At 43.6% G+C, this 14291-nt stretch overlaps 1 protein-coding gene across 3 annotated transcripts in view; it reads left to right on the forward strand.

Annotated features, from left to right (window-relative positions):
• LOC308326890 (ryanodine receptor 1-like) overlaps positions 1–14291 on the forward strand; it is a 118205-nt gene that overhangs the window by 48231 nt on the left and 55683 nt on the right. For all 3 annotated transcript variants that reach the window (XM_080779947.1, XM_080779949.1, XM_080779948.1), the window contains exons 36-57: positions 12–456; positions 838–1149; positions 1550–1861; positions 2267–2467; positions 2721–2832; positions 3468–3611; positions 5024–5297; positions 6428–6542; positions 7091–7223; positions 7379–7473; positions 7608–7743; positions 7948–8134; positions 9128–9239; positions 9703–9823; positions 10341–10510; positions 11294–11514; positions 11747–11837; positions 12027–12167; positions 12533–12696; positions 13087–13165; positions 13622–13711; positions 13807–13953. In XM_080779947.1, the coding sequence (XP_080636073.1) occupies positions 12–456; positions 838–1149; positions 1550–1861; positions 2267–2467; positions 2721–2832; positions 3468–3611; positions 5024–5297; positions 6428–6542; positions 7091–7223; positions 7379–7473; positions 7608–7743; positions 7948–8134; positions 9128–9239; positions 9703–9823; positions 10341–10510; positions 11294–11514; positions 11747–11837; positions 12027–12167; positions 12533–12696; positions 13087–13165; positions 13622–13711; positions 13807–13953 (3802 nt within the window). The remainder of the gene's footprint in view (positions 1–11; positions 457–837; positions 1150–1549; positions 1862–2266; positions 2468–2720; positions 2833–3467; positions 3612–5023; positions 5298–6427; positions 6543–7090; positions 7224–7378; positions 7474–7607; positions 7744–7947; positions 8135–9127; positions 9240–9702; positions 9824–10340; positions 10511–11293; positions 11515–11746; positions 11838–12026; positions 12168–12532; positions 12697–13086; positions 13166–13621; positions 13712–13806; positions 13954–14291) is intronic.

Below are 14291 nucleotides of genomic sequence, written 5' to 3' on the forward strand. Positions count from 1 at the left end.
TCTCTTCTCAGCTGCATTGACATCCTGGAGCTGTCGGAGCGCATGGACCTGCTGAAGTTCCACTACCACACTCTGAAGCTGTACGGCTCGGTGTGCGCTCTGGGAAACAACCGCGTGGCGCACGCGCTCTGCAGCCACGTGGACGAGTCGCAGCTCTTCTACGCCATCGAGGACACCTATCTGCCCGGGCCGATGAGGAGCGGCTTCTACGACCTGCTCATCAGCATGCACCTGGAGTCCGCCAAGAGGGGGCGTCTGGGGACCAACAAGGAGTTCATCGTGCCAATGACGGACCAGACGCGCAGCATCAGCCTGTATTCCGACGAGGCCAAAGCTCATGCGTTGCCCGGGGTGGGGCTCACCACCTGCCTGCGTCCCAAGCTCCATTTCTCCTCCACAGGCTTTGTGGGAACTAACCTCGACATCTACACCTTGAGTCCCGTCATCCCCTTGGAGGTAATTCAGGACGTTGTGATTTTTTACCCCTGGCCAGTAGGATACAGCAGCTGTGACAACAACAACAATCAGCAAAAGTGTGTGGGAGGGAATGAAGGTACTTTATTCATCCCCAAGGGGGAGATTAATTGGGGAGAAAAAGGGGGTGTTAAAAAAGCACTACTTTCAGTTGTGAGTGTATGCCCTTGACACTCGTGCCAAAATTACGCAGAAAAAATAAACAACTTGTTGCTTTCCAAAATATCCTTGGGTGCAAGAACCCTGTATCACTCCTTTTCGCGGTCATCGGAGCCATCTGAGCAGCCATCTTCTGGCTAAACACAGATATATAGGTCATCCCCCTCCAGGCCAGTAAATGCTCCTTTCATTTCTCTCTTCTAGGTGCTGAAGTTCAAGGCCCTGATCATGCTGACGGAGGCGGTGCAGGACGGGGGCCAGGCCATGCGGGACCCCGTCGGAGGCAGCGTGGAGTTCCACTTCGTGCCCATCCTCAAGCTCTGCAGCACCCTGCTCATCATGGGCGTGTTCGACGACGACGACGTCAAGCACATCCTGAAGCTGATCGAGCCCCGGGTCTTCACCACCGGGGAGGAGGAAGAGCAGACCCACCTCGCCTTGCCGGAGCCGGGGGCCAAGGGAGCCCAGAAAGGCCCAAAGCTTTTAGCCCTAAAAGGAACGCAAGTCAAAGGCCGTGTAAGTGATATTATTATTTTTTTTTTATATTTTTTTTATCCCACGATTTTGTAACCCATTTTTCACCCCTGTGTCAATCATCTAATGTGATCCTGGGCTCTACACACCCTCCGCCAACCTGGGGAGAGCAACGGACTTAACTCATGCTTCCTTCATGCTTGAGTGTCCAAGTTGCTCCTTTACACCTGACAGGGGGGAGTTTCCCTGGTTGGACGTAGCGCGTGGAAGGAACACGTTATTCCAACCAGTTCCTTTCCCCTCCACCAGCGCCCCGGCTGGCCAGGGGGAGGCAGTTTAGAGGCCAGGATTACTGCATGTTTTTGTGAGGGTACCTACCCTAGCTCAGAATGTTTTTAACAAAACTTTGTCTTTGTTTCTTTTTACCAACACATCACTTTAGACCACCTCGAAGGAAGCTGGGAGGAGGACGGAGGCGTCGGAGGACGAGTATGAAGAGGACGTAGAGGATGAAGGCGTGGGCGAGGTAGACGAGGAGGAGTTTGAGGATGAAGAGCTGGAGGAGGCGGACGCCACGGAGATGGAGGAGGACGAGGAGGAGATGGAGGAGGACAAGGTGAACGGAGAGAAAGGTGCGGAGGAGACGGAGAAAGAGGCCAAGTCGGGGGAGGTGACGGGCGGCGAGGCCAAGAAGGAAGTGGTCGAGCTGGAAGGGCTCTTTCAGATGAAGCTGCCGGAGTCCGTCAAGCTGCAGGTGTGGAAGATGTGATCAAATAGCGTTCCCCTTCACTATTATTTCTTTCATTTTACTTCACTTAATTACTCATTATTTGTCAATGATATTCTGAAGTTATGTCATATACAAAATGCCTAATTAGGCAAAACATTTGGTGAAAGTAGCAGATCTACAAGCTCTCACAACGTATTGCGATGCGTTGTGATTGGCAAGTTATGGTGAAGAGATTTTGGTTTAGAGTGAAAAAAGGGATCAAGTGTATTGATTATATCAAAGACAAATTTTATTGAAATTAATCTACAAATTCAAACCATTCATTTGAGTCAACTCACTACAATATTTTTTGGATGAAGTGCCCATTTAATAATAATTTCCTAATAATAATAATAATAATAATATATCTTGACTCCCTCTGGTTATTAGATGTGCACACTTCTGCAGTATTTCTGCGACTGCGAACTACGGCACAGAGTGGAAGCAATCATCGCCTTCTCTGAAAAGTTTGTCAGTAAGATTCAGGCGAATCAGAGGCTGCGTTACAATGAGCTCATGATGGCATTCACCATGTCCGCGGCAGAGACTGCCCGCAAAACCCGAGAGTTCCGCTCCCCACCACAGGAACAGGTACTGTACTCTCTCCTGCCGTGTGCAACACAGCTAACCCTTTTCTTTCCCTTTTTAAAGTTCTCATGTTTTTTTTGTTGTTTATTTCTTTATATATCATATATAGTTACAGTATATATACAAAACCTACTTTGTTTTGCTTTTCTTATAGATACTGTACCTTTTTCTGTCATTTTGCTGTAGTGTACACTATACTATGTCGTTAGTAATGTGTGGTGGTGTACTGTATGTAAAATTACCATTTTGTGTGCAGGTGAACATGCTCATGAATTTCAAGAACTGTGCTGAGGACGAGGAATGTGCAGTGCCTGATGAAGTCCGTGATGCTATGATCGTGTTTCACAATGACCTTTTGGCCCACTGCGGTTAGTTAGTTATTTTTTTTTTTTTTTTTTTTATTTATTTATTTGTGTGATACTGCATGCATCTAAATGTATTATCTTGCAATTGCATGGCTGGCTTGACTATATATTCTTGAACATTACACCCTAGAAGAGTTACACCCTCGGACTGTTTAATTTCAAGGATCACCACAACTCTCAGAGTTACAGACCCGTAAGGGTACATTTGGAACCCCCTCAACGAACCCAGAGCGTCCCTAGACCCCACTTTGAGAACCACTGCACAGAACAAAAGTGAATGAATACACTGCAAGAAAAAACCTGAGTGTGTCTTTGACAAGTAGTTACCAAAGTGTTGATTAAAGTGAATGGAAACAAACCTGAGCCAAAGTGCAATGGTTCATCAAGTATGCAGTGAAATCTGTGACCTCTCCAATGGTGGAGTTGAGGTGGGATCTGATCAGTTCTCCCTCTCTCAGGTGTACACATCGAGGCAGAGGATCTGATCAGTTCTCCCTCTCTCAGGTGTACACATCGAGGTGGGATCTGATCAGTTCTCCCTCTCTCAGGTGTACACATCGAGGTGGGATCTGATCAGTTCTCCCTCTCTCAGGTGTACACATCGAGGCAGAGGATCTGATCAGTTCTCCCTCTCTCAGGTGTACACATCGAGGCAGAGGAGCACGAGGAAGTGGTGGATAACTCTCTTCGAGGCCGAATGGTCCGCATGCTGGACAAGGTGAAGAAGTTCCGACAGAAGAAGGTGGAGGTGGAGCCGGAGCCAGAGGAAGAGAAGAAACCCAGTGAGTTTGCCTTCCTGTGTGATCCCACAGTACTTAATAAATGCAGTTTATGATAACAAAAGAAGTTTGAATCAGATTTGAAAGTTGTTGAAGTTTTGAAGAAATTATCATGAAATAATGGAAACATTATGAGTTGCTCCTCATGCCTCTATCTGATTAATTGATTGATTGATTGAAATATGTATTAACAGTTTGCAGAATTACAGTACATTTCAAGCACAAACTCAATACAAAGACTGTTAACTGTGAGTGGACAATCCAATTAAGCATTACACTTGTTTACAAGAGGGTTCACCATGTTCAATTCATTAAAACATTTAGAGACGTACAAATAGACACTTTCTACTGTATATAGTTAAAGAACAGAACAGGAATTCATCATAAAGGAAGCAAAAAGGGAAAATACAGTGAGGGGAACAATGGGGGGGGCGGTGGGGGGGGATTCAGATTTTACGGGGGCCAGTTTCGAATTGCAGCCGTCCGTAGGTGCCTTTGAGAGCGGTTTTGAAGGAGCCAAGGGATTCACATGTCTTAATGACTGTTGGTAGGGTGTTCCACATTTTGGTGGCATAGGAGCGAAAATAATTTAGTCCCTTGTTTGTGCCGAATCTGGGTTGTACATGGTTTGTTGCACTCCCTCTGGTGTTGTGGGTGTGGACTTCGTTTACATTAGGGAAGTATTTAGACAGGTACATGGGTATCTTGGTGGTGTATCGAATCCGGTGGACCAGACCCATTGCAAGATGCTGTACTCTGTCGTCGACCCTAAACCATTGCAGCCTGTCAAAGTGGGGGGGTGAGGCCAAGTAGGAGCCTGACCAGTTTGTTTTGGGAGGTCTGGAGCCTAGTTTTAAGGGCCTTTGAGGTGCTGTGGTACCAAGAGGTGCATGCATAGTCAAAGAAACCTTGTACGAGGGCTCCTGTTAAGGTCTTCAAGGTGTTTTTGTTGACCAGTGAGGAGATCCTGTAAATACCTGTCTAAATACCTAAATACCTGTCTAAATACCTCTCTCATCAAACTTGGAATTCCCCTTCAGGCTGGTGGTTAAGATGTTTGCCTTTAGTGTTACACTCAGTCCCAGCAAAGCCACTAATTAACACTCAGAGGCCCCTTTACCACCAAAATAACTTTAGTTCTAGACCTGGTTCCGTCCTAGATTCTTGGAACCTTGGTGCTTTCACAGAACCGGCGGCCATTTTTTGGTTCCAGTTCCGAACCAGCTTTTAGGGTTCTGAATCTGAACCATTTAATTTTGAGTGGAAACACTCTGGACTGGTTAAATAACCGAAAAATAACCAAACCAGTTCAACCCTGGTGGAAAAGGGGATAGAGATTACAGTGTAGTAACTGGTCACTTAACACTGCCGTTAAATTTACCTTAGTGGAAATGTCCACTTTTCTTGTCTACCAGGCACATTACAAGAGCTGATTTCCCACACTATGATACACTGGGCCCAGGAGTCGTTCATCCAGAACCCAGAGCTGGTCCGGATGATGTTCAGCTTGCTCCACAGGCAGTATGACGGGCTGGGGGAACTCATCCGGGCCCTTCCCAAGGCCTACACCATCAATGCCGTTTCCATCGTGGACACCATGGAGCTGCTGGAGTGTCTGGCACAAATCCGCTCTCTGCTCATTGTCCAAATGGGTCCAGAGGAGGAAAGGCTTATGATTCAAAGCATTGGGTTGGTATTCAAACATTTTCTGTAGTTTTATAACATCTTTTCTTTCCAATTCCAATTCCTCTATTGGGAGTTCCTAAACCTCTTCTGCTCGAGACCCATTGCGTCTCCCAGGGACCCAAACTTACAAAAAATGTATTAATCTCTTTCATCAAATGATTTGCTTAGGAATGTGACAAAAACAACAAAGTTTCCATGAATTCAAGGGGTGTATTACATATGGCCAAAGCTTTGACTAGACATAACATGAATTGATGGCAGTATGGAAGTTGAAACACCACAGCAGAGGAACAGCAGTAAAGGCTATACTTATGTTTAATCCTAGTACAAGGAAGGGTATTAATGTCCCTGTATGTTATGAGGCTTGCAACATAATACATTGCTCCAGGGATAGAGGCATAACCCACATACTACATCACTGCCTTTAGACACTCAATTTATCATTTAGTTTGGCTTCAAATCCATATGGTATAAATGGGTGCAACTGAATATAGCCATACTGTGTAACCTTTTCAATGAAACAAAATAAATGTTTTCCATGGGGGCAGCGGTTGCCTAAAGGTTGGAGGAGCACACTTGTTGCTGGAAGGTTCCTGGTTCGATTCCCCGGACTCCAGGAAAAATCTGGGTTTGGAGGTGAATGGTCACAGCTAACCCTTGAGCAAGACACTGAACCCCCAACTGCTCCAGTGGAACTGTTCAGTGGCTGCAGTATAAGGCTGTGGTTGTACTGGTCAGCTCAGCTGTCAGTTTTTAATGTGTGTCTATGTGTGCAGGGTATTGTGCTCAATTACTACCCTGGGTAAATAAAGGAGAAAATATAATCTTTCACTATATTTTTTATAATAACCAGGCATGTTTTTTTCTAAACTTCTCTATAAACAGTATATTTTTTGTCGCATACTCATGTCAAAATGACGCAGTTAATGTGCATTCAATTCATACTGTGTAACATAATTTTCTGTCTGTTGCTCCGTTGTCATTACAGTGTTTGTTTGTACGGAATTACAGCCAAAAAATAATGCTGCAGGATCCTAGTGCCACTTTGAAATAAAAGTTATAAATACAAAAACAAAAAATAAGTTGCATAGTATAACTTTAACACAATCATATTCATCTTGTATTCACTATAGGAACATCATGAGTAACAAAGTGTTCTACCAGCACCCCAACCTGATGCGAGCTCTGGGCATGCATGAGACTGTCATGGAGGTGATGGTCAATGTGTTGGGTGGCGGAGATTCCAAGGTACTCGTCTTTCTAACTCAACTTACTCAAGTGCATCAATTCAATTCAAGGCTTCATGGGATGTGCAATTGACAACAAATATGTAATTATTGGGGTGAACACATCTAGGGGCCACAATCTGCATTCAAAGATGTTCGTAGAAGCTTTGTCATTGGTCGGGAAAAAAACCCAGTCGAAAAGACTAACCAATCAGGAAGTAGACAGGCAAATCGACCAATGACAAAGCTTCTAGGAAAATCGTTGAATGCAAATTGCGGCCCCTAGATGAGTCACAGAGACTCATTGCTGGCTGTCTATAAAATAAAAAAATAAATTAAAAAAAAGTAATTAAAACGTTGACATATTAAACTGCCTCCCCCTGGCCAGCCGGGGCGCCTGATGGAGCCCGGCAGCCAGGCACCATTAAACTGCCTCCCCCTGGCCAGCCGGGGCGCCTGATGGAGCCCGGCAGCCAGGCACCGGTCTAGTTATATATAATATGTGGCACATAATGACATTTTTCAGGTATTAACTCCAAAAGGTCAGTAATACAATTTGTCCTTCTGCAGGAGATCAGGTTCCCTCGCATGGTGACCAACTGCTGTCGTTTTCTGTGCTACTTCTGTCGCATCAGTCGCCAGAACCAGCGCTCTATGTTTGACCACCTCAGCTACCTTCTGCAAAACAGTGGCATTGGTCTCGGTGAGCATTTTCTTAACCACTTAAGCCCTATATTATATTTGTATGACAAATAGCCAATATACAAGCTCTTCTCTTGTAGATGCGATGGGTGAATTATTAAAACTATTTGTGAATGTGTGTGCACTGTGAAGTGTAACTATTTCTATTGTTTTCAGGAATGCGTGGCTCTACCCCACTGGATGTGGCTGCAGCATCTTGCATTGACAACAACGAGCTTGCATTGGCCCTGCAAGAGCAGGACCTAGAGATGGTAAAACACAATGCATCTGTATTGATTGATTCAAATTAACATGAATATTACATTATTATCATATTACACAAAGGCAGTTTAAACTGATAATTTTTTCATAGTCCTAGATGCTCATCTGTTCACTATTTCTCCAGGTGGTGAAGTATCTAGCGGGGTGTGGTCTTCAGAGCTGCCCAATGCTGCTGTCTAAGGGCTATCCCGACATTGGCTGGAACCCTTGTGGTGGAGAGAAGTATCTGGACTTCCTTCGTTTTGCTGTATTTGTCAACGGTCAGTTTTGATGTCCTGCTTAAACCAACTAAATTTGACGAGGGTCGGCTGTCCACTTGGTCCACTTTTCCTAATGTTCTTCCCAGAATAGTGATGCTAGGTTCAAGTGGTTAATATCTTCTTCTTCTGTCAGAATGATGTGACAGTGTGAGTGCTTTTCCCATCTAAAACCATGTTAAAGGCATGGTTCTTTGCCCCCTGTAGGAGAGAGCGTAGAGGAGAATGCCAACGTAGTGGTGCGCCTGCTGATTCGCCGGCCTGAGTGCTTTGGCCCCGCGCTGAGAGGAGAGGGCGGGAACGGTCTGCTGGCTGCCATCGAAGAGGCCATCAAGATATCAGAGGATCCTGCCAGAGATGGACCCAGTGTGAAGAAAGACAGACGCTTCCCCATGTAAGGACCACAGCTTTGCTTTGACCGTTTGCTCAGATCATCAGGGCTAGGGCGAATAAAACGTTATTTTAACCATCTTTAATAGTAGAGTACGTATTCTGAATCTGGCAATTATTTTGCTTGGATGGATCATTGCAGAATTTTCGATTATTGAAACAATTTTTTGTAACTAAAATTATGTTTTGTTGTACGTACTACGTAGGATTGGCACTTATAAGCTTTCAGCTTCAGCCTATTTCCTTTTGATCACCTTTAACGATGTAATAGTTTCCTTATGTTGATATATGGTATCATGGTATAATTGTGTTGGTGTTGTGAAGATGATCAAATAAACTAAACTAGAGTAGCACTTCTGCAGTGGTTGGAGGTGGGATTCCTTCTATTGAGAAATGAGTGTAGACCTTGGCCTAGGACACCTACTGGCTGACAAGTAGTACTGCCTCAAGCACATTCGCACAGACTACATTATTTTTCTGGCCATATAGTGCAAACTGCAAATTTCAAATTGTGCTACTGTTATCTACTACAAATACTATTAACATTGAGTGACTGGAGTTTCTTCCAGCTGTGAACAGGGAGAGATTGCCTCGTGCCTGAGTGGTAGGTGCCTGAGTGGTAGGTTTCTGAGTGGTAGGTGCCTGCTGAGTGGTAGGTGCCTGAGTGGTAGGTGCCTGAGTGGTAGGTGTCTGAGTGGTAGGTGCCTGAGTGGTAGGTGCCTGAGTGGTAGGTGCCTGAGTGGTAGGTGCCTGAGTGGTAGGTGTCTGAGTGGTAGGTGCTTGGCCTCTCGTACCAGGAACGGGGGTTCGAATCTTCTCAGAGTTAAATTAACACTGAGGATTTTACAGTAAGATGGGGGTCTCAGAGATAAATATATATATATATATATATATATATATATATATATATATATATAAAATCAGGGTCCATCACCTAATGCATATCAAACTTGAAATTAAAAGGTTTGGGAACCACTGCTGTATGTGTCCCCGGTAGGTTTTCAGGAGAGGAGCAGCATGAAGAGAACAAGGTTCACCTGGGGAACGCCATCATGTCCTTCTACTCTGCCCTTATTGACCTGCTGGGACGCTGTGCTCCAGAGACGCATGTGGGTAACTTCCTGTAGTAAGAGCGGTGTCACTGTAAGATACTATTGTGTTTGTCTGGTGGAAACCTTGTATGTCCAAAATTGTTACTTTTCAGGAAATGGACAAAAGAACCTGTGTTCCAATCTAGCCAATGTAGTTATTGTTTAGTTTAGTTCTTTATTTTCATTGGTTAAATCCATTTAGACCTGATTCTAAAAACGCTTTCTAAATCCCGTCGTAAGTTTTCTGAAAAACAATTTTTTTTGTTCAAATAAATTACAAACATTAATGCTATATACTGTACAGAAACAACTACAGGTCAAAGTCCAGGTCAAAGTTTCTAACACAGAGACAAACTTTAGCACTTTCAACCTGTTTTGGGTATGTAATTATACCAGTGATCATTCTAGAAGGCAAAGTGTGGATATTTGATTTTGTAAATCTTTTGCTGACCATTAAATGTTTTGGTGTTTGGTGTTGCAGTTGATCCAGGCCGGTAAGGGTGAGGCTCTGAGGATCAGAGCCATCCTGCGCTCTCTGGTTCCCATTGAGGACCTGGTGGGTGTCATCAGCCTCTCTGTTCAGATTCCTGCTTTTGGAAAAGGTAAGCCGGGAACCACTTGAATCCATTTAGAATCACAACCGTAGTGAAATACCTTTACTGCCCTTAGAATACTAATAATAACACTGTGTATATATTAACCAAATGAACCCTAGGACTGCAAAGGAAATACGCCGAAAGGCTTTCTTGTGTTTTGATCCTTGGTAATGCTGACTTGTATGTTTTGGGAGATTGCTCTGGGCTCTTTTATTATCACCAAAATAAAATCAATTAATCAATCAATAGCCTCCCTATTCTGGGGCAAACATTGGCCGGAAATTGCAGGCAAAGATATTTTGTGTATAGTATAGACCTGCACTCTGTAACGTTCATGTCCTAGCCCAAGATTCATAACCAGGTGACCCGCACAAGTGCTGAAAGTTTCACCACTGAGCTCATAGAGCATGCCTGTTTACTCAGGAGAGATATTGCTTTCAGATTTTCAGACACTACTTTGACAATCAACCTGCATTGTGCTCAGTATTTATCTCTATCTTCCCTGTGTGGTGATGACGTGTAGACAACAGCATCATAGAGCCAAAAATGTCAGCCAGTTTTGTGCCGGACCACAAGGCTCCCATGGTGCTGTTCCTGGACAGAGTGTACGGGATCGAGAACCAGGATTTCCTGCTGCATGTGTTGGAAGTGGGCTTCCTGCCGGACATGAGGGCCGCTGCCTCTCTGGACACGGTGAGACAGGGCTTCCCAAACATTTTAGCTCGAGACCCGAAAGGGAAAATGATGTCTCCCTTTAACACCGCCTATTTAATCCATTAATAAAATGTGCCCATCGTCAGCAAGCGCCTCTGTCGATGGATCAGTTTTCATAGCACTAATTTGACAGAGATTATCAATCTCCGTCTCGGGCACATGACCGTGCACTTGAACTTTACGTCATGGGCCCCGATGGTGTTTTAATAGCAGAATATAGCTCACAAGCAGTATATAGTCACAACACGTCACATTGCGACCTGTTGTGAGCTTGTAAATCTGCTTTTTTCACTACTGAAAAAAAAAGAAGAAGTAAATGTGTGTTTTTGTTTTTTAATTGTGATTTGAAATAATGTTATTTAAAAAGAAAAGCAGATGGGCTAATTTTGAAAATTGAAAATATTCTATTATATAAAATCTTTTCAAATGCCAATGGCAGCAAAATAATAAGTTCATATTTTCTTATGCAAAAGTGAGTTCAGTATCATCATCATCGGGTCCCCTGCTCGGTGCAGAGTCAATCAGATTCACAAATCTTCTCCACTTGGGCCGGTCTAGTGCTAGGGGCTCAGCCACTGGCAGTGTAGGTCCCTGGTGATGGCATCAATCAAACATGTGTAGGGGGGCACCGCAGGGGCGTTTCCAGCTGGCGGCTTTTGGATCGAAGGGGAGGATCGCGTGTCTAAGGTGTTCAGTATGGCACTATAATTAATAATGAGTAACTAATGACAAGAAATTAAATACAGAACATCTTTGTAACAGGTTGCCTTCAGTACGACAGAGATGGCCCTGGCCCTGAACCGCTACCTGTGCTCTGCTGTGTTGCCGCTCATCACCAAGTGCGCCCCGCTCTTTGCTGGCAGCGACCACCGAGCCATCATGATAGACTCCATGTTACACACCATCTACCGGCTGTCTCGTGGACGAGCGTTCACCAAGGCCCAGAGAGACATCATTGAGGAGTGCCTCATGGCTTTGTGCAAGTGAGTGTGAGCTCATGTCAGACCTCACTAGAGCCTGATCGATGCCTGACTATTGAGTCTGATCCCGATTTTGGAGAGCTTGTAAATCGGCTACTTTCAAATAGCCAATATACAGGTTTAAAGTGGTTAAACTGATGTTGATGCTTTATTAACTGCTGGGGACCCCCCAGACCCCACATGACATGCTCCCAAAAACATGGATTTAATAATGAATGAAGTATATTTTTCTTAGACACCTGCGACCATCCATGCTCCAGCACCTGCTGAGGCGGCTTGTATTTGATGTGCCAATTCTCAACGAGTACGCAAAAATGCCACTGAAGGTAGGATGACTTTTGTTGTGTGGTTGTTCTTTTTTCAGTTGTAGCCTTTAGCCATTGTAAGAAGAATTTAATTTACATTTGTATTGCATTGTAACAAATATTTGCATATTGGCCTATAATGCCCCAAACTAAAATGCCAGGGTTAAAGTGTTAAATGTAGATGATTGGTGGTTTCTTCATACCATGTAGCTGTTGACCAATCACTATGAGCGCTGTTGGAAGTATTACTGCCTGCCCAACGGCTGGGGTAACTTCGGGGTCTCATCAGAGGAGGAGCTGCACTTGACTCGCAAGCTGTTCTGGGGAATCTTTGAGTCGCTGGGACACAAGGTGTGAACCTCATTTTTAATATGCCAAACCTTGTTTTTATTATTAATCATATATCATATATAATATATATAGTAGCTCAGCATAATTGTAATATCATCTGTAAAGTGCAGTAAGTGACTTGGCTTTTGTTTTGTTAAAGTGACTGTTAAATAGCTGTATATTCTGATAGTAAGTATAGACTAGTGTTCAGTAAAAATGAAACCTGAAAATGAATTTTTAATTTACTAATGAGCTGGAAAGATAGGGAGAGCTCTGTTACTGAACAAACGCTCTACAATCATTACTATCAGAATATAGAGCCTGAACTTTTTTACCTATCATATATTTTTTAAATCACCTGTAACTTGTGGCTGATGTGATTTCAGAAATTCGATGCGGAAATATTCAAAATCGCCATGCCGTGCATCTGCTCCATAGCTGGAGCGATACCTCCGGACTACGTTGATGCCAGCTACTCATCCAAGACGGAGAAGAAGGCCTCGGTTGACGCAGAGGGGAACTTTGACCCTAAACCAGTAGAAACCACAAAGTGAGATCTTCCTGTCATAAAGGTTTAAAACTGTGAAGACATGCTTTTGTTCGATACAATTGACTAGTAGGCACTAGGGATATATATATTTATTTTTTATAGAGAACATTGTAGATCTACAAGAACTTTTATATTTACTATTAAGTATATTTGATATAACTGTGATATATGTATCGGTTGAATGGTTCTGGAAGATACAGTCTATAGAAAAGAATCCCAGCACTCACGTTGTATCCGATAGGATTCTTGTTTATTCAGTTTCCCCCAGCAGCAAACAACAATGCGGACGTTTCGGCTCAGAGGCCTTCTTCAACGTAGATCTCTACATCTAACTTACATGTACACAACACAAGATGATCTACACATTGTCATTCTGCTCCCAAATTGCAGTACCATCATCCCTGAGAGGTTGGACCCCTTTATCAACAAATATGCTGAATACACACATGACAAGTGGGCCTTTGAAAAGGTTGGTCTTAGGATGTTTACGGCTTGTTTGCAGTGATACGTTGACAACATACAGTAACAATAGTGGCTCTAACAATGGAAATATATATAAGTTGTGTAACATATCTTGATTTAAGATGTTCTTCTTTCATGGTCTTGATAATATAGAAATCAGACTGTGAACAGTTGTACCCCCGCTACAATATTTTCCAGCGGAGTACCCCCTTTAACAGCACAAAACATTCTTAGTGATACCGACTCAGATGTGGTGTTTCTGTCATAGCTTGTTTTTATCCACTTACATTTTATTTTATATACACACGCACGCACGTACGCACGCACACACGCACGCACAGTATATACATTTTTTGTATATGCTTTATTTTTTAAACTCAGTATAGAGTACTGGTTGTATAACTGATTTTGATGTATAGGTGTATAAAATCATTAAAATTCCAAACATGTCGCATCATTTCAGATTCAGAATAACTGGTCCTATGGAGAGGTGCTGGATGAAAATGCGAAAACGCACCCCATGCTTCGACCGTATAAAACCTTCTCTGAGAAGGTGAGGTTGCAGCAATGGTGTCCATTGGCGATTTCTGCCCCAACATCACTCCATTCTGTGTTGGTGTCTGATCTTAGCGTCTTTTCCTGCGGTAGGACAAAGAGATCTACCGCTGGCCCATCAAAGAATCCATCAAAGCCATGCTCGCATGGGAGTGGACTATTGACAAAGCGAGGGAGGATGATGACACAGAGAAGAAGAAGCAGCCAACTTCTACTCGGAAGATCTCACAAACTGCACAGGTACGGTACTTGCACAGCACGATCTGGAGTGTTGATTTAACTTGATCGATTTAACCGCAGTGATCACTTTTTACACTTTCACTTAAACCCTATACAGTATATGCTTCATTGACCGGGGTCCTCCAGGGGTCTGTACTTGTTGCTCCCCTCCTTTTTTCACTCTATACAAAATCCCTTCGCCGAAAATAGACCATCTACTGTACAAGCTCACGGTGCGTTTCAAATCGACGTGAGCTTGTAGTTTGGTTATTTATGTACAGTAGATGTTAGAATATACAAACGATAATCTACCAGATTATGCGTTTGTATCTGTTTTGTATTGATTGTCCTGTGTTTTC

Source organism: Protomyctophum bolini (assembly GCF_963924005.1).
Source record: "Protomyctophum bolini genome assembly, chromosome: 13".
Classification (NCBI taxonomy): domain Eukaryota; kingdom Metazoa; phylum Chordata; class Actinopteri; order Myctophiformes; family Myctophidae; genus Protomyctophum; species Protomyctophum bolini.